This window comes from Hoplias malabaricus, chromosome 1, assembly GCF_029633855.1.
Source record: "Hoplias malabaricus isolate fHopMal1 chromosome 1, fHopMal1.hap1, whole genome shotgun sequence".
In the NCBI taxonomy this organism is placed as follows: Eukaryota; Metazoa; Chordata; class Actinopteri; order Characiformes; family Erythrinidae; genus Hoplias; species Hoplias malabaricus.
In genome coordinates, this window is record NC_089800.1 from 26,446,389 (window position 1) to 26,466,991 (window position 20,603).

The following is a 20,603-nucleotide window of genomic DNA, read 5'->3' on the forward strand; positions in this document are numbered from 1 at the left end:
AAAACGTTTACAAATATTACTGAACCAAAATAATCCAACATTTTTTTGTGTGTGTTTGTTTCTTTCAGACATCAAAGCTTTTAATTGGGATTTTTACTCTTTTGCTGCAGTTACAGCCTGTACTCTTCTTGCGAGACTTTTAACTGGTTGCTGGGGCATTTCTTTGATAATCTGAATGCATTAAGCATCATTAACCATAGTGACGTCACTTCTTGCACCAAACAACAACTCCAGCTCATCCCAGGAGAGCTCCATCACCCCGGAGCCCAGATAGCCTTTCCTCCTCTACTGTACAACAACATGCCAGGGCTGTATGCCTCTCTAGTCTATGGTTGCCACTGTAGTAGGATGAGTTTAAAGGCATGATGAGGGTTTCATTGCCTTTCTATAGAATAAGGGACAGCTAGACAACCATTGTTGTGGTTCTATGTCAGAAGTCATTACAAGCTTATGTCGGTGTTTCGCAGCCTTATGAACACTGGCCTTACCCACCCTGAGCGTGACGCTTTGTTTCACAGTGTGTGTCCCAGGTGATTTGTCTGCCACCACGTCGACGCTCCGTATCGTTTGCAGCAAAGGTGTAATCAGCATCAATTTTCCTCTTTAAGACTCGCCTCATGCTCATAACAATTTGTTTGCTGTGTTCCTTTACAAACCTCGTCTTCTAAGAGCTTTTATATCGTTAGTCCTTCCATCAGTTGGAATTTGGTATCATTTCCGTGTTTGAATCTTTGGTAGATTTGTGCTTTATTCAGGTGGAAAGCTATGAAAGGCAGTCATATTAGATTTTGAGGACAGGGAGAGATGTAGCAGAGCTTCAGATCTTTCTCTCTGGAATGAATCAGCTCTGTGGAGGTGTGTGGAACAGAAGAGTGTTTCGTTTTTTGCCGCCTCTCCCTCCCAACCCCGGTGCTTAGGTGCAGACCAGGGCTAACAGGATCATCCGTCTTGGGAACCATGCTGTCTAAAGCCCGCTAAGATGCCTGGATATATAAGTCCTATATATCTCCACAGCCTTCAAAACAAGCCTCTCTCGCTCTCTAAACATTGCCATCTTTTCCGATGAAATTGTTATCAATCCTTTTATTTCCCACTTTGCCGCTTGAGCCTGAATCACGCCTGTCAGCTTTTTACGGCCCTGCACAAACACCGGACACTCCCCATGGACAGGGGCGGTGTTAAATCTTCTGCTGCCTGCTCCTCTGTCTCCTAGAGGGCTCTTATTTGGCTGCATGTGGTGGACGGCAGCAGAAAATGCCTATTGTTGTGCCCCCCCGTGCACTTTGGTGGCTAATGACTGGTGTGTTGCTCAGCTGATAGTTTTGGTTATCTGCCCAGTGGAAATTAGCTTTTAAAATGCAGTTGGAAATCCATTTGCTTGATTGATGGCCGATGTGACTAATAAATTTGAGGCGCTGGAGAAGAGGGCGGGCCCTCCACCATTTTTTATGTCTGTCAGGAGACACGCCGAGGCTAAAGTGGAGTGAATCAGGAGCTCATTCTTCTCGGTGATTGCCATTTAGATGAAACAAATGTCAGCATCTCGCTCTTACACCGATGCATTAGGAATCAAGGACAAAGCTTTTATTTTCTTTCAGTCGTTGAGTCCAAACACAATTAAAAAGCCATAGATGTTGAAAGCGAGTGCTGTGGAGCGAGCTCAACCACAGTCACTTGGGTAATATTTATGCTGTTCCATGTCTTCAAAACAGGTATACTCTTAATTCAGTAGATCCAGACGCCAATTGCTTCATAACTGTGTAATTACATAGTAGTTTCACTGCACTGTGAGTCAATAGTACTCTTACTACACTCTACTTGTAAATAATATCTAATTAAATAATAATGAGCTTTAATTTCTTGATTAATTTTGTGCACATTTGACTTGCAAATAAAAAAAAGTGATCCAGCATAAAACATATTTAACCTTAAACCGAATCAATAAACCTAAGCCTAAGCTCCAAAATGTTAGGATTGTGGCAGGATGCTCAATTCTCCTTCAGCAGTTTGCAGCACTGTTTCTGTCCCAGTAAACAAGGAACATCCCTGGACGTTCAAAATATGTCTAAAAGTAGTCTGTACGTCAAGGACATATTTTAAACGTCAATGGATGTCCAAAATCCATCTTAATAAGTTAGTTAAGTGGTGACCAATCGATAAAATCAGTGGACGTCCAAAATGCGTTTTATACAAGTAATTCATTTCGGGACCAATTAATAACGTCAACGGACGTCCAAAATACGTCTAATAGTCGTCTTTTCAATGTCTGTGTTTGGACGTTTTTTCAACTTTCATTTTCAACCTTAAGAGAACGTTGATTAGACGGCAGTCATTACGTTATTTCAACGTTGAATCAACAGCTAAATGTTTACTGGGGTAGCTCTTCTTCAGGTACATTAGATAATTTGAGTGGATTATGTAAAATTTTTATAATTGTTTATTGCTGTTATATGAGTGAGTGATGGTTATTATGGAATATTGCTTTCATATTTATGTCTACAGCATATCTTATATTTTGTACTTGTATAATGTTGTCTACTTATTGCTCTTTGTTTATTTTAGTATATTTTGTATACTCTGCTGCTGTAACAATGTGAATTTCCCCCTGTGGGATCATTAAAGACTATCCTATCCTGAAACAGCACAACCAGTTGATGGAAGCATATTTACTAGTAGTCTTGGTGCTAATTTTTAGAGCACCTTTGGGGTTCATTCTTGCTGTACTAATCAATTATTGTATAATTATGCTTAAATACACGTAATTACATTGTTATAACACCTTGATTATAACATGTGATTATATTATTTAATCCTGTATATAATATATTTTGCCCAGTACACTTTCAGTTCAGTTCAAAGTACAATTTCTACTTCTGCTTACAAACAATATTTACTGATATATTTATTTTCATGTGAATCGCTTTACACAGAACATAATAGACACATTTTAGGTTCGGTTGTTGTATGTTACGACCAACGTGGATGTGTACAGACACCGGTCCAGCGTCAGTGTCAAGGTGCTCATTTTGAAAAAGGAAATGTCCTTTTTTATCTGCTGCAGTGAAAAAAGATGAAGAAATGAATAAGATCCCAGTGGATTGGTGAACATTAAATTACAACAGCTTGTGTTATCACTGATGGGGACTGCAGGTCTCAGGGTCTCCTTTCCCTGTGATGAACATTCCTGTGGGAACCAGACCCCCCTCAGGGCAAGGTGTGTGGGGAGGGGGTTCAGGGGACTCCATGAACCAGACCACCCTGGGTGTGCAGACCCTCATCATGGCCCGTTTGGCACATGCAGTATCCGGCTCCATGTTGACCATGCGGTTTAACGTATCACCGAACCCCATCCTGTGGAAACCACCTCCAAAGTGAAAGCATATGGTCCGGCGGAAAGATGGGTTAGAGGAACCAAAAACGCTGTCATCGAATACTGTTGGGGTTTATCGGCCCTTATACATTTGCTTTGCTTTGCGCTGAACTATTTCTTGGAGTGGAAAAAGAAAAAAAACATTTGGGCTTTTTTCATTTGAGTCTGACGCACCGCCGTCAAAACGAACGGGATTTATCATACGTAGAAGCGGCAAGCTTCCGAGCTCGGATTTCTCCAAGATGCTAGGCCTCTGCCGATGCCGATTTGGAGGTTATAATCCTGGACGGCTTTTGCCTGCCTGCCTGCATGAGATTTACATCCTTTCCCGGCTGTAATCTCACATTTACAATGTCATTTAGGCGGCTTTGGCCTCACGTCTCCTCCTGGAGGCCTCACTCCGGCTCCAGATTGACAGCAGACAAGGCCCTGGCGCTGTGTGCTGCTTTTCATACCCTGGCGTGTGATGAACCTTTGGCATGCATCTCATGCATGCAAAGACCCTTTATTCAATCACCTCCCCTCCCCTCCCCCAGCCCTCGACCCCTCCCCAAGCACAACTGCACACTCTCTCGTGATTGATGCTAAACCGAGGCTGATCTCTCGTCGCTGTCAGGGGCCGGCAGAGTCTCTGGAGCCTCCTGATTTCCTGACATTTGTAGATGTATTCGCACAGCAAGCGGAGACCTTTTTGTGATGGGCTTTTTCTTCCCGACGTGATCCTGCTGTAACACTTTAATCTGTTTAGTCTGCCTCTGTGTTATGGCAGGGTGCAGAGAGCTCGATACAATCTGGCCCAGGCCTAAGCTAGAGGTCGGTGGAGGATGTAGCACTCTGCTTGGAAATGGAGCTGCTTTTTTTGTAACGGCTGCCACACGGTTGAGAACGAGTGGTTATTGTTGTGTTTTATTTTGTCCAGAGTTAAAGAACAAAATAAATAAATAAATAAAAAACTAAAAGCCCAATTCAGATGGAGCAAATTCAGAACCCACTTCAACATAAACCAATGACTTATCACTGTACAACTCATAAACACCATACACACACAGCTGTCAGAATGGTTCTTCAATACACACACATCCAAGAAGCTCTTCAGAAATGATCAGCATGTGATTAAACACAAACTGTGTCTTACAATTATGCAAAGAGCCCTCCGGATATTAGCTAAATATCTGTGATACACTCAAGGTGCTACAAAAGGCTTTTTGAACTATTCCATCGAAGAATCACTCTTGGTTCCTGAAAGAATCCATTTTGATAATAACATTAAAATGAGTAAAAACCCTTAAGAGCGAGTGGTGGATTTTTAAACCTTTTAAAGGTTTTTCACACTCATTCAGCTCTTAACCCTTTTTTTACAGAGCTAGATGTATTTACTTTTTTTCAAAGAACACTTTGTAGCACCTTTATTTGTGAGTTTGTATAATTCATCTTATATCATGATTATTTTAACGTAAAAGAGCTCTTATTCACTGATGGCTCTGTTTTTTTGATACGTACCTGAAAAAAAGTGCTACAGAAACAGTGCGGTAAACTGTTGCGGAGAGTGTTACACGGGCAGGGGGCATGGCATTTCTAATGTTTTGGAGCTTAGGGGTAGTCTAAGTGTTAGGGTTAGACTTAGTTTAGTTAACTTTATGGTTAAGTTAAAGGTTAGGATTAGGGTTTTTAATTATTTATTTATTTGTATTTACTTTAAATACTCCAGGTAAAATCACAAGTATAACCATCACTACATCGGATGTAAGCCTAAATATTATACCCCACAGTGTGGTCAGACGAGAATGACATCCTCTGGTTTGGAAACTAGGAAACACCCCTCGTGGTGAAGGTGGGAGGTGGAGTTTTAGGGGGGCCAGGATTCTGAGATGATAGCTGGTGAATACAGAAGAACGTCAGCTGGCTAATGATGTATGGCGACTGAGATTGCCTGTGTTTATTGCCCTGTGGCTCAGGGGCCGTGCGGCAGTCAGGACTGGTTGACACCCCAGTGGCTTCCCAGTGATTTGTAGAATGCATTATGTCTTTGCGCGATGCATTCTGGGTAGTGTAGTGAAAGAGCAACAATGAAAGGAAACTTTGAAAATGATGTAGATGACTGAATTCTGCTAAACCAGTGACGCTGAGGGATATCACATTGCCTTTGACGCAAAGACTGGGGTTCGGTTCCCGCTCAGGTAACCGCATTATAGGCTATACTGATATACTGAGAGCCAACGTTCCCAATACTGCAACGTGCACTAGTTAATGCTAAGCTTCTGTTGCATTAATTCAGACCCCTTCAAGTACCCTTCTTTTCTAAGCACATGCAATACCCAGCATCCTCTACGATATTTCTGCACTAGCAGATGACCCCCTCTGTGTGTTATTAAAGAAATTAGCAAAGCCCTTGCACGGGAGGACTGTGCATTTCATCGCGCGTGACAGCGTTAATGAAGATGAAGCTTGCATGGAATTTGTTGATTGTCCCTGACCATCTTGTCATCTATTCCCCAATTACCACCATCATCACTCTCCTTTAGAATCGACTTGAGAAAAGCCCCTCTTTGGAGGGAATTAGTTCCCATGTGTTATGTTTTCCTTTCATTTCTTTCCTTACCTCTACTTTCTCTCTCTCTCTCTCTCTCTCTCTCTCTCTCTCCTTGGCCAAAGCCTTTGAAACATCTCCAGCCTGAAACGAGCTGCACTTAGTAACCTGATGCCAGTCCCATGCCCTTAATGGTTTGCATTAGCTGCGAGCAATAAAATTAGCCCAGGTCTCTGCTAATGTTGGAATAATCATTTACAAAGATGGTTACCACATGCCTGAGCCCCCTTTTATTTCCTCCACCCCCCTCTTCTCTCTCTCTCTCTTTCTCTCTCCCTCCCCCCTCCTCTTTCTATCTTCTCTCTCTCTCTCTCTCTCTCTCTCTCTCTCTCCCCCCCTATTTTTATACGGCTCCTAATTTGCTGTTATTAATAATGAATAAAAATGCAATTTTCTGAGGCTTGCTCCAGGGCCCCAGGAATCATTTCGATGAATATTTCAGCACATTATTTTAATCACGGCTTCACACACACACACACACAGTGGGTGGGGGATTTGGAGCTGTTTTATTGGGCTGGGTTGCGGCTGTGGTGAGCCCCCCCACCCTCCCTCTCCTCCTCCTTGAGCCCCCCTCATTAAACTCCATGCTGTCTGAGTACAGGGCCCTAGCTCTGATTTACAGACTTGTTAAAGAACAGCATTAAAAAAAGAAGGGCAGGCGCACTGTGGTGCTTCGCGCTGTAACGTGAGCGCGTGTTTGTTAATGGCTGTGGCTGTTATTTATTCGCGTGCTGCCGCTCGGCTCGTGCTGCCCGGCTTCACGGGGCTTTCAGAGAGAGATTACATCTAACTACACACAGCCTTCTGCAGTTACAGCAGCGCGGTCGGCCCTCGCACTTTCCCCCGAAGAGACCAGGGGCCACTCGTATAACACCCATACGGCGACCCAACACAGACCGTGAAACTAAATACACAGAAAACAGAGCCATATATGAGAGATAATTAGGGACTGTAATAAATAATGTATATTAATATGAAGTGAATCACATTTCAAAAGGGTTCTATAAAAATATAAAAGCTTTATTTGAAGCTGTAAAATCAAAATATAAAATAAGAGCCACTACTGAAGCACAATGAGAAAATATTATTAATATTCTGCAAACATCCAAACAAAAATATTATTGTAACTGAAATATTATAAAAAATATCAGTGAAAATATTATTTAAAAATAAATGTAATTATAAGTTAGATCAATTGAAATATATTAAATAAACCAAACTATACATTTTTTATGAATAATATCAAAATAATGCAATAAAGTTTATTTAAAATCTTTAAATCAATAAATCAAAAAAGTTGAATTTAAAATAAAGGTCAAATTTCTCTCCCATATCAAATTATTAATGTGATGATTATCAATAAACAATTGTTTGCCATTAACATTAATATAATTATTCACTGTATGGGGTGAGACTAATGGGAGTCTATCCTGGTGCTCCACTGACATCACACAGATTGTGCTCTAACACCGTTAGTTATTTAGTGTAATCTCCTGTGTTTCCTCTCCACAGTCAGCTGCATGACTTCTGGAGACTTGATTACTGGGAGGATGACCTCAGGAGGAGGCGGAGATTTGTCCGGAACCCCTTCGGCTCCACCCACCTGGACATCACGTGTAAACCTCTGGACGACTACGGTCAGTGTTTCTGCCAACGGCCAATCAAAAGGCAGGCTGCTGGATCCTGTCAGTCCATCTCATTATCTCGAAATTACAGTCCATTACATACAATGACATCATTGTTTTGCGAGGGCTGACCACATACAAGACCGAGAGGGTCAAGTGGGTCCAGCCGGGGCTTGGACGTTCGGAATATTCTCTGAGCTGAGAAGCACTTCATTCTTGGGTTTTATAGGTTACATATTTACGAGCCTTGTCAGTCGAACATGGCAGCGGGGCTTTATGGCAGGTTTTATATCCCACCAACACACGGAGTTGAGAGGCAAATTACATTTTGCTCTCTCTTATATATTAATTTTTTTTTTTTTATAGTTTTTGCCTCACACTTGCTCTCCAACTTTCCTCCATTGACCCATTTGATCTTGTAGAGCTGCCCACCACACACACACACACACACATATACATCCATACTCTGTCGATTTGGCTCGGTGTCACGCAACACCGCCTTTTAAAAGGAAACGGTTCAATACTATTAACCACTCCAGGCCCTTCTCCTCTGGGCCCCGGGGCTGAATAGGAGAAGGCAGAAGGGTGTATTAAGTGAACAAGGGCAAATCTATAGATTCCCAGGCACAATAGATTGGCTCGTCTTCAGTTGGCCAACTCGAATGGAAATGCGCAGTGAAATCTTCATGGAGAAAATGAGGTGACTCTTGCCCAGCAGAGTGCAAGCAATGAGCTAGGCCAGTCCCTTATAGCCAGACCTTTGATTTAAAGTAATGTGATGTACATTATAGCACATCTACGCTTAGAGAATCCCCTAAACTGTAAGTGTATTACTGGTCCCACTTTGTATTCTCTGTAACAACTGTGTAGTTACATGTTTATGATATATGTAACAGTGTAAATATGCTACAACACATCTATATTATTACAGCTGGATAACAGTGGCACTGTTAATGTAAATACAATGATGCGGCAGCTTTTAGTATCTATATATGTAGTAACTATGCAATAATGTGTACGTTATTATGTGTTACTACGTAAGTACAGTTGACACACATATATTTACATACTGCATTTTGTTTATATATTAGCGTATGAATTAATGACTCTATACCAAATAATAAATAGAATGAACCCTATTAAAATGGACTCCAACAGTACGTTTTATGTAAAATCATGCGTACATGTTGTTTATATAAAGTGCACTGCCATTATCTACCTGTAACTCTGTTACCAATAGTTACACTGTTGTTACATGTATATAAATTTGTAACTACACAGTTAATAATAAATGTGACAGTTTAACAACTGTTGATATATACAGTTACAGATTGACTACAGCAATACATTTAATCTAAATACACATGTATCAGTGTGTAATTTTGTATTGAATGATTTTATCGACTTATTTATGTAGTAAACAAAAAGTAACAAAAATGTGTTTTTGATAAATTACATAGGATAAGAAATTAATAGACATATATTTTTATGAGCTCTACATCTGTCTTGTACCTGTAATATTCTATACAACACCAGTATTTACAATGTTAATTCACATATTGTTATTATGATAGTTAACGATAATTACACTTCATTTATCATGTACATTTTTTTTTTTAAGTAACCATACATTATGTTGTTCTGTAAATATTTTGTCTGGCATATTGTGGCTGTTTAAGGGCAAGCCATGTCAGCTGGTCACTGTGTGAGAACCATAACACACACACACACATGCACAAACACTCCTACACACATGGCTTTGGCCTGCCAGCTGCTCTGTGATCTGCAGGTGGCCTCTGTTCATATCACAGCCTCAGTAATTGTCTCAGTAACTGAGATTTTAGTTTTTTTTTTCCTTTCTTCTGTTCCTCTGTTTCTCTAAACTGCACTGAAACCTGGAACCTGAGTAAACTAGTGATCTTAGATATCATCACTGTTCAGATAAAAACATGTATCTCCAAAATAGTAAATCTATAGGTAATGAAAAACCTGAACCTTTTATGATAAACAACAAAACTGCATTTATTTTTCTATTTTACCTTTATTTTGCGTTTTTGTTCCAATAGCAAACATTCAGTTTGGATTTCCTTTTATCTTACAACTGCAGAACCCAAATTAGAACTGCTAAATCTAGTTCTAGGTTCTGTTGTTCTATTGTTAATTCCTTTTATCAAACAACCTGATTCACACACAACTGGCACAATACAAAGAACTGTGTCACATAGACAAAACAAGATATAGGGAAGCCATTTTAGCACGTTAGCATGCTTGTGTAATATTATGGACCTCTGTTGAGCTAGGAAAGCCGTTCTGAGATAGCTTCCATCCTAAATGCCGTCCTGAATTTGTGAAGGTGACTAAACAGATATTTGTGTAATGCATTCTAAAAGCTATACTAATGACCTATAAATTATAATTTGAACCCTTTCATTCACTTTAATCCACATCATCCGGTAAGTAATGCATATATCATGGTAACTTCTAGATTATGTTGTGTGCGTAAGAAATATAAACCCATACATGGCCCCCTTTTTAGGGCTAAAGAGCAATGTAGTCTGAAGGAGTGTGGCATCTAAATGAAAGACATCTGTACAGGACTCTTCAAAGACAGTTGAGGATAAGCTCCTGCAAAGCCTGAAAAACATGACATGACCAAAATATATATAGTCACTTTCTGTCCACCTTTAAAACAGGATGCATATTTCACTCAATGTTCCTTAGATATTCCTTACAAAGTGGCTTATATATCATACCCCAGTGCACATGCTCTACCACTCGGCTTCTCATCTTCTGTTGCTGTCCTTACAGTGCTCTCAGTGATTGGTGGGGTTTGGGCTGCTGTGATTGAGCACTTGTTGAAGTTGTGTGCTCTTTTTTTTTTTTTTTTTTTGATGGGGTCTTTAATGAGAGGAATACGCTGGAGTGTAATCCATGCCAACTCGATGAGGGAGGAAGTACAGATGCCCATTACTCATACTGTTTTTTTTTTTTTTGCAATATATCTGTTGTTGCATGTTTATTAATGTGTAATTACACTAATACATGGTAATTACACAGTAATTACAACACAGAAATGAAGTTTAGAGCCGTGTGGTACTTATGAAGATTAAGCCCAGTTTAAGGGTTGCCTGTATGTAACAAATCAATAGCAAGCTTCTTACTGAGTCCAACTTCTCCAGTTTTGGTTCTGGTCCAATGTATGACAAGAGTCAGGAGTCGTTCAGAGTGTGGGGGAAATTAGCCTCAATGGTGTTTTCAGTTGATGTAAAGTCTCTGTTATATGATTCCTTTGGAATCTTCATCAGATGTTACACCTTTCAGATCCTGTCATTAAGTGGTCAAACCAAGATTACATGTGGTGCCTGTTAACCTGGGAATTTACAAGACATTGTTTTCAAAAAAAAAGATAGGACGTCTTCTCTGGACGCTAGCGATGAGGAAGTTGACCGGCAGTAAGAACAGCTTGGACAGGAGCTGAGGAAACATCATGGAGTAGTTAGCTGGACCTATCCCCCGAAGGGAAGTCCCTCTGGCCCCGCCGCTGCCTTGGCGAGTGTGTGGAGGAAGGTGGTTGGGCGGAAATAAGCAGTGAGGGCGAACATAAATAAAGCCTCAATTCTTTTTGAGTTCCTGGAACAGTTGAGTTTGACGAATCGCTCACATCAAATCACTGGCATTTTCACTAATGTCAGGAGGGTCTTGTATTTATTTAGAGTGACATATTTTCAAACTGCTTGTCAGATTGTCAGACGTGTCCGCTTACAGTTTTTCATCTCTCCCCTGAGCGAAACGATGCGATAGGAAATGTTTCAGCTCGGTTTGAAAAACGCTCCAGCCACCATAAAAACAACATCATTATCTGGAATACGCGGAGATTTATCATTGTATTCCTTGGCCATTTTAAAACCTTCTCCCAACCCTTCTGGAGGGTTGGAAGTTTAATGAGAGCTCCTGTTCCCGTGTACTTTTCAAGAGACCATTAACCTTCAGCGCTGCTTTAGTGCAAAAGTGTGTTTGTGGGAACAGTCTTGCTTTAAGCTCACCTCTCCGTCTATTAGCCGTGCTGACAGTGTAACGAGCCATTTGGTCCTGGCCTCATCCGGCTATAGCTTCTCCCCCTAACTGACCCGGGCCTGAGTATATTGTTAGCTGATTGGAATTGGGCAAGCATGAAATGGAAGTCAGGTTAATATTGATCCTGCTCTTTAACGGCCTGTTCTGCCTGCAGGTGTCCTTGCGGTCTCATTTTCAGGTGAGCGCTTCCACCCTGACCCAAAGCCCACTGGACAGAGATCTTTATAGCTTGTTATTGGAGCGAGAGGGCTGGCGAAAGGGGAGGCTGTTCAGATAGACAGCAAAAGAGTGATTTACCGCCGCCATGTTTAACCTCTGTTGGACCCTACAGACAGTAAAAGACATCCCTGCAGCAAGATATAAGCAGAATATAAGTTTTCACGATGTTGCAACAATGGGATTAAGGTCCAGTTGTGTTCTTTTGCATAGCCATAATCTCAGTACAATATTTTAGAATAAAATGATACAATTTCTATAAACTTTGCAGTAAACACTGTTTGTGGAGTCAATGTTCAAAATGTAATTGCTTTGAAAGACACATTCTTTTCCAATGCGGTGGCCACACCAGTTTATTATTCCCTCTTTATAAGAAGAGTAGATATACACAATCTTCAAGAGGTTCTGTACAAACTGCGAAAGGGATGAGCAGTTTTCCTTGGACCACACCCAACTGTCAGGATGGATTGAGTGAATTTCTAGAGCTTTTCTTGAGGAAGTTAATGTTAATGTCATTCTCTGAAAGCCACAAGCACCAAAATGGAATTCTGAGCACACGTATAATAAGAATCGAGGATAATGAGCCGATAGAAAAATGAATGGATAGTAATAACAATAATGCAAAAAATCAGATGTAGATGTGAGTTGGGAATATCTGACTTATAATGTTACCAGGAGCACTTTGGCTATTAGCCCACCTCCAAATTGTCGATATTACCACCACCATGTCACTACTCAGGCAATGAGCAGAAAAAAAAAAATAATAATAATATATATATATATATATATATATAGGGTGGGTCATTTATATGGATACACCTTAATAAAATGGGAACGGTTGGTGATATTAACTTCCTGTTTGTGGCACATTAGTATATGGGAGGGGGGAAACCTTTTAAGATGGGTGGTGACCATGGCGGCCATTTTGAAGTCGGCAATTTTAGATCCAACTTTTGTTTTTTCAATGGGAAGAGGGTCATGTGACACATAAAACTTATTGGGAATTTCACAAATGAAACAATGGTGTGTTTGGTAACGTAACTTTATTATTTCAAGAGTTATTTACAAGTTTCTGACCACTTACAAAATGTGTTCAAAGTGCTGCCCATTGTGTTGGATTGTCAATGCAACTCTCTTCTCCCCCTCTTCACACACTGCTAATATCCATAGTTTCAGGTGCTGATATATATATATATATATATATATATATATATATATATATATATAAGCCAACTTGGTATCACATCTAAAAGGTAAATGTACACTATACCTACAAATATGTTGTTATTTGTACATTCAGGAGACTTTGCTCCATCATTATTTGTAGTTACTGTACATTACTAAGGGGAGCTCAGTCCACTGGAAGGGGTTAGGTGCAATATTTATGATCAAGTTTATGGTTTTTCCCAGATATTCGCATCTCATTTGTACACAAGCTCAGAATTTCTGGGAACCCTTATTTCTCCTTAATAACAATCTGGAAAGTAGACAGTTTAAGCATAAACTTACGATAAACCCCCACACAATTCTTCATTCAGTGCTCATGCGTTTCACATCTGGAATACTTACACACCAATACTTTCACCTTGTGTTTTAATACACTCTAATTTTGACACCATTGTTTCTCTGGATCACTGGATAGAGTCATATAGGAACTGTAAGGAATCTTTAAGTAGGCTTTCCATTACATTTGCCTTTATGACATGTAGTGGACTAGCCTGTCATGCTGGGATCTGAACACCGGAATGTTTTTGGGCAGACAGCAGTACACTGAGCCCCTATGAGGATGGTCATGGCACACTGGTTGATCACAATCTCCAAGACCCTGCGAGTGGATTGCGATATAATGACTGTTTCAGTTATTGCATTTAAGTTACTATAACTGCCTCATTCTATATTCACAGTGGTTCGCTAGCCAGTTGAGCGGGGACATATATAAGGGCTACAAAATTGTGGGTCTGAGCATACGCAGAGCTGCTATAGGAGGGGTATTGATAGGTTGCACAACTTGTCACAACACCTGTTTAGCTCTTACAGACTCTTACAGCCTCAGGCACTGAGTACCATCACAGTCACCACCCAGCTGTAAACACTTTCATTTTTTGTTGTTGGTATTTCATTCATTCATTCATTCATTCATTCATACCCGGAATCACTGGGCGCAAGGCAGGAACACACCCTGGAGGGGGCACCAGTCCTTCACAGGGCTACACACACACACATTCACTCACACACTCACACCTACGGACACTTTTGAGTCACCAATCTAATGTGGGAGGAAACAGAAGCACCCGGAGGAAACCCACGCAGACACAGGGAGAACACACCAAACCCCTCATAGACAGTCACCCGGAGGAAGCCCACGCAGACACAGAGAGAACACACCAAACCCCTCACAGACAGTCACCCGGAGGAAACCCACGCAGACACAGGGAAAACACACCAAACCCCTCATAGACAGTCACCCAGAGGAAGTCCACGCAGACACAGGGAGAACACACCAAACCCCTCACATACAGTCACCCGGAGGAAACCCACGCAGACACAGGGAGAACACACCAAACTCCTCACAGACAGTCACCCGGAGGAATCCCACGCAGACACAGGGAGAACACACCACACTCCTCACAGACAGTCACCCGGAGGAAACCCACGCAGACACAGGGAGAACACACCAAACCTCTCACAGACAGTCACCCGAAGGAAACCCACGCGGACACAGGGAGAACACACCACACCCCTCCCAGACACTCACCCGGAGGAAACCCACGCAGACACAGGGAGAACACACCAAACTCCTCACAGACAGTCACCCGAAGTGGGACTCGAACCCACAACCTCCAGGTCCCTGGAGCTGTGTGACTGTGACACTACCTGCTGTGCCCTTGTTGGTATTTCATTTATTGTTTTTTACAACTGGTAGATCTTTCATTTGTTCCAATTTCAAAAAGGTGATCTTCTAAGGGTTGTGAGCACTGGTTTATATCCACTAAGGTAAGGGTTATTAGCACTAGCACTGCAATGAAATACCCAAGAAGTAAATGTAGTGCATTACTTTTCTCCAATGTGCTGGGAAGTGATAGTGCAAAGTTGAGAGGAAAGCTGGAGATGGCTGACACACAGCGTGAGCGTGTTGGCTCTTTGAAGTCAGGCGTTTGAGTTTGAGAATGCCACGGCTAATGCATTTTTGAGCGTTTTCTGTTTTCTCCTCCAGCCCACGCACATGTCAGTGAAAGCTTTTGCTGCTTTATTCCGGCGCTCTCTTGTCAGTGGAGCACGGGGTGCTTGTTGTACGGTGCGTGGGAGAGCAAACCCGGAAATCAGACAGACAACATAAGTCTGATAACAACCGCCAAGAACAGAGGAGAGTGGAAAGAAAATAAGAAGAATACATGGTTCTGGGGCTAAATGATGACAGGCGCCGCCTCTCAGTGTGGATCAGAGGCCAGCGTGGACGGCTCTCGCATGTGGGGGCTGTGGATGTCCTGACGGAACCCTGTGAGGGAGCGTTGGTGGTGGTGGGGGGGTGGTTTCTGAAGGATCAGCCAGATTGGCTTCGGAATGGTGATGCGAGATGTTTTTTTGTATAAGGAGAACTATTCCGAAAGCCCAGAAGGAGCTCGGGTTTCACTGTACAAGGCGGGGTTTCTCTCTGGAGGATAAGCGAACGAGGCGACTGCGAAATGGACGCCGCCAAGTCCCTGGTGTTTGATAGATGAGCACGGCTTTCTCTCAGGCATTTTAATGGGCCCAGGAAGATCAGCGGAGGAGGTTCAGTTCCCTCCACTCACAAAGTATCCTTTTTGAGGTACTGTATTAATTAAAAAGACACCATAGGGCGCTTTAGGTCACATACCTTCATCTTGTATTCTGGCCAGTTGCAGCGAAGCATTTCAGCTATTTTTTATTTTATTTTTTTTTTATTGCTGGCATACGGAGAACAGAAAACGATCCCTGGTGGGAGCAGTTGGTGCTTAAGCAGAACATTATGTCATTCCTTTCCTTCTCTTACTTTCTTTCTTTCATTCTCTCTTTCTTTCTTTCTTTCTTTCTTTCTTTCTCGGACAGTGGGAGTAGCCTAGCGCTCCAAAGCCCCAGAGAAACACATGCTCCTCGACCAGAGAGCAAGGCAATAAAAGTGTACAGGCCCATGCTGCGGAATACCCCGGGGCTCCAGCCGTATATAAAACATGGACCCTTGGCAACAATAATATAACATGAGGGGGCCCTCCTTCAAGCTTCTCAGCCCTTTATCTGTTCCATATTGGACAGTAAAACTACCGAACACTCAAGAGGTTCCACCTCAGAAGCCGCTTGCACAAACTGTAAAGACTATTTCGCCACAGCCTCACGTTGTGGAAGTGCTCCCCCCCCACTCCCTCCTCCCCGTACCCCTTTGGAAGCAGAAATAAAAAACAACACAGGGTCTGAATAACAGAGTGGTTTCACAGCCAAACCCACTTTTCCATTTCTTAGCTCCTGCACTTCTTAGGCTCTTGAACAGAAGAGCTTATTCAAGGATTCTTCAGCACAAACAGAGGTTAAGTGTGTGTATAGAAGTGCTTGAATTCTACAGTGATCCTCAGCCTATTTACCTTCCACTTACCTGCACAATGTTACCATGGTCACTAGGATTGTCATTTATTCTGTAAGTTCCATATATATATATATATATATATATATATATATATATATATAGACTGTAATGTACAGGGTGGGCCATTTATATGGATACACCTTAATAAAATGGGAATGGTTGGTGATATTAACTTCCTGTTTGAAACTATGGATACTGGAAACTATGGCACCTGAAACTACGGATACTGGAAGCCTGCGCTTGCATTTCTCCTGTGGTGTTGCTGTCAGTGTGTGAAGAGTGGGAGAAAGGGTTGCATTGACAATCCAACACAATGGGCAGCACTTTGAACACATTTTATAAGTGATCAGAAACTTGTAAATAACTCATGAAAGAATAAAGTTACATTACCAAGCACACCATTGTTTTATTTGTGAAATTCCCAATAAGTTTTATGTGTCACATGACCCTCTTCCCATTGAAAAAACTAAATTGGATCCAAAATGGCCGACTTCAAAATGGCCACCATGGTCACCACCCATCATGAAAAGTTTCCCCCCTCCCATATACTAATGTGCCACAAACAGGAAGTTAATATCACCAACCACTCCCATTTAATTAAGGTGTATCCATATAAATGACCCAGCCTGTATATTAGAATGTGTATTGTAGACATATATCCATGTTCTTTGTATTCATATTTATTGCACATTTTTGACCTTGCAATCTTCTGCTTTGCACTATGCTGTTTTTATTACCGAGCATTGGCAAGAAAGGTAATTCCAGTTGTGTTCCCTGAAGATACATTATATTTTCTTTTCAAGAAGGAGAGGTGAATATTTGTAAGTATTTTTATTTCATTACAGAACTGAGCAAAGTAAAACACAAAAAATAAAATAAATTAGAACACTTTCTGAAGATGAAATGATGAAATGGGGCAACACAACTGAAAAAAGCAACAATTAATGTAGATTATAGTTCGGTTATGTTCCCTGAATATGTACCCGTCACCACAGTGACAGTCTTTCTGAGAGAACCCAGGAAATGCCCTATAACTAAAATATGTTTATTTCCACCTTGACACCTGTCTGTATTGATGATATGAACAGTGGAATATAACATTATTTGACAGTGTGTATCATGGAGAGCTGATGCACAGAGCTCTAATAGAAGAAATGAAGTAAGAATCAGCCTTAAACCTAACCCTAACCCACAAACGTCAACCTGACTCCCCTAACACTAATTCTACTCCACTGACCCTAATCTGTATCCTAATATGTACTTTGTTGGGGTTCCACCACACTGACATTAGCAGAACCGCCCCTGTCATTCCTATCATCTTATATAATGATTCCTCTCAATAAGAACCTGTTTATATTTATTATTCTGTGAAGGTCATCTACAGTGATTGTCTGTCTGTTTCTTGGGGATCCCTAGGTCGTCCACATTTTAACACACATGGGAGAAGTCTAGTATAGTACATAGTGTCAGAGTACGTAGGGGATGTAGATGATCTGGACGTCCATCAGGACTCAAGAGCCATGTATCGTCTGCAGTTTTCCATACTCTATTACAGGCAGTGTATATTCCTGTAATTGCCCCAATGTACCTGAAACTATTTTACTATTTTAGGTTCCAATTCCAGCTGTGCCACATCAGGCTCAACACCCGCCGTCCAGTCTACTTGCTGTAATGACCACGTTTATTTTCAAAAGTTTCAGCTTGATTTTCTGCAGTGACTAACCGTAGTTTCCAGGCGAGTTGGGTTCCACCCTCGTTCTTCACCAGCCAAATTCCTCCTCTTAGTTTCTCGACCCAAAACTGAGAACTTGGCAGAAGATATCTTACCTGCTTCTTCTCATTCCCAGTCTACGATGTCAGAAGTGTGCCCGGGGAAGATAAGCCCCCTGTCAGAGTGGGTGTCTGCACTGAAGAAAAAAGAGATGCCTTGAACTGACTTGATTCAGATGTGTACGTCATTTCCACATGAATCGAATGGATTGCATCCACACAGTTTTGGCAATAATTGCGCTGATGTCATGTATTTTATCAGGACTGTGTGCACAGGGGCTTGAGGTATTTCTTTAAAACACAATCTGAATGTAATGGACAACATATGGCATGCACTATTTTACCAAGTGAGGCAGTGTAATTATGTTTCAGAGGAAGGCGAATGGACGCTCTATGAGTAGCTTGTGTAATCTCCAAAAAAAAAAAAGCATGAAAAAGCAGCAGCATAAGGTCACCATGCTTAATGCCAAGTCTGAGCAAGCATGGTACCAAGCCACCCAAGCATTGGCCAGTGGATGTACATTCTCTGGGGCCATGGTGTGTATGATCAGGGATCAGAACTTAACCACAATGATATTCTTGGGGCTGTATAAAATCCAATTTTCACAGGCATTCTGCCAAATGAAGTCTAAATCCTCCTCAGAAAAATAGAAACTGTTATAAACGAGACAAGGCTGTTATGCTGGAGTCAGATTGCTGTTTGAATTTAAAGATGCAGAACCCACAGATATACAGGCCCCGCTTCCTTTAAATCAGGGTTAAATTGAGAACTTGAGTTCAGGTTCTGTCCTCGCTGTGCTCAGTTACCAACTCGTGGCGGTCTCCAGATCTGTGTGTAGCCATAGCTATGGTCTGACCACAATCTTGGCCTTTGGTATAGTCCAGAAAAAGCAGTAGAGTGGGCTCTGGCTTTTCTCTGGCCCTTGGCTGGAGACAACAGACGCAAACTGGAGCCCAGGAGCCCTCTTTTCACGCCCGAGCAACAATGCTGACAAATGGACGTCTTTGTTTTAGTCGAGCGTTTTGATTCGAGAACATCTAGAAGGTCTATCAGAGGGCCATCATTCAGCTGCATATCACGGCTCATGACAGTTGTGTTTGCCTGTGTCTTTTCTCTGAGGTTCTGCCCGTTTACCGGCCCGTCTCTGCTTTTCGTCTCTCCTTTTCTGTGGCAGCTAAACGGATTTCTGCAAAATAATACCAAAAAAAAAAAAAAATCAATCAAAAAAATAAATAAATAATAAAACGAGCACTCTTTCTTTCTGTTGTTTTGCTGCATCCCCCCCATCCCTTGGATCGTTTTTCTTGTCAGGATCGGCCTGGTTTATTTTGTCAGCTTTGCCCTGTGGTCCTCAACTCCATCTTCACCAATCAGGGCTCCTTCAACGTGCCTGCCTTTAATGCAGCTCTAATGACGGTTTACAGAATTACGCTCTTAAGTTTCGCTCGCTCGCCATTGATCCGCGACTGTCGGCTGGCTCTCTGCCTCTGAACGTTACATGCTCTCCGTTTCCGAACAGAGCTCTTGCTTCCTGATGAAAGCTCGCCGGATGGGGGCCAGAGCAGGAAGGCCGTTTGGATTTTGTTTCTTTTTTTTTCCCTGTTTTTTTTTTTTTTTTTTCACATTTCTCCCCTCTGCTTTGATGACAGTCAGATCCGAGCCCTGTGAGACGCGCTGGGGCAAAACCTCAGGGGAGTGCTGGGAGCGCTTGAAGACTTGCTTAAAGGAAACATGTCAAAAGAGTGTCAGACACCTCCGTATCGTCTGATAAGCAGTTCATCGTTATTTTCTCCCTCTTTTTTTTTTTTTTATTCCACCCCAGCCTCTCTCTTCTAGTTTCTCCAGCAAATCTGACCTTAAAGAAGACAAATCCACATGCAGCGATGTGTGACAGGTCTGCACTCTCCCTCTGAGTAATTAAAGCCGGCGAATGCATGCTCGTTCTGTCTCGCGTGTGTTGTCTTTTGTTCTCCGGAGGAGCGGCTACACCCTTTCACGTCATTTTTCCTTTTCTCCGTCCGGGCCCAGGCCTGCTGATAAGTTTTGGCGGAATCTGCAGGCTCTTAATTGTGCTGTCGGTTCAATCTCATTCTCGTCACAGCGCCTAATGGACTCTGAGATGTGGACACATCTCTAAAGCCTTTTGCAGGAGCCTCTTTAAGAGAGAGGGAGAGTGTTTTGTCATTATGCACGTCTTATAAACAGGGCGGTGAGGAGGGGCTGGAGATGAAGGCTTCACGTCGCTGTGTTCTCCGTCGACTCTTGACATAAGCGGTTATGAAATGAAAAGATTACCCGATGTGATTTCACTTTTACAGCAGGTGATAGGCTTCTCAGTCTGAACAAGAACAGATCAGGTGATA

General features: G+C 41.9%; 1 protein-coding gene across 1 annotated transcript in view; it reads left to right on the plus strand.

Annotated features, from left to right (window-relative positions):
* Positions 1 to 20,603, plus strand: part of nbeab (neurobeachin b) — a 342,438-nt gene that overhangs the window by 189,652 nt on the left and 132,183 nt on the right. The window contains exon 38 of the mRNA XM_066660786.1: positions 7,470 to 7,594. Within this exon, the coding sequence (XP_066516883.1) occupies positions 7,470 to 7,594 (125 nt within the window). The remainder of the gene's footprint in view (positions 1 to 7,469; positions 7,595 to 20,603) is intronic.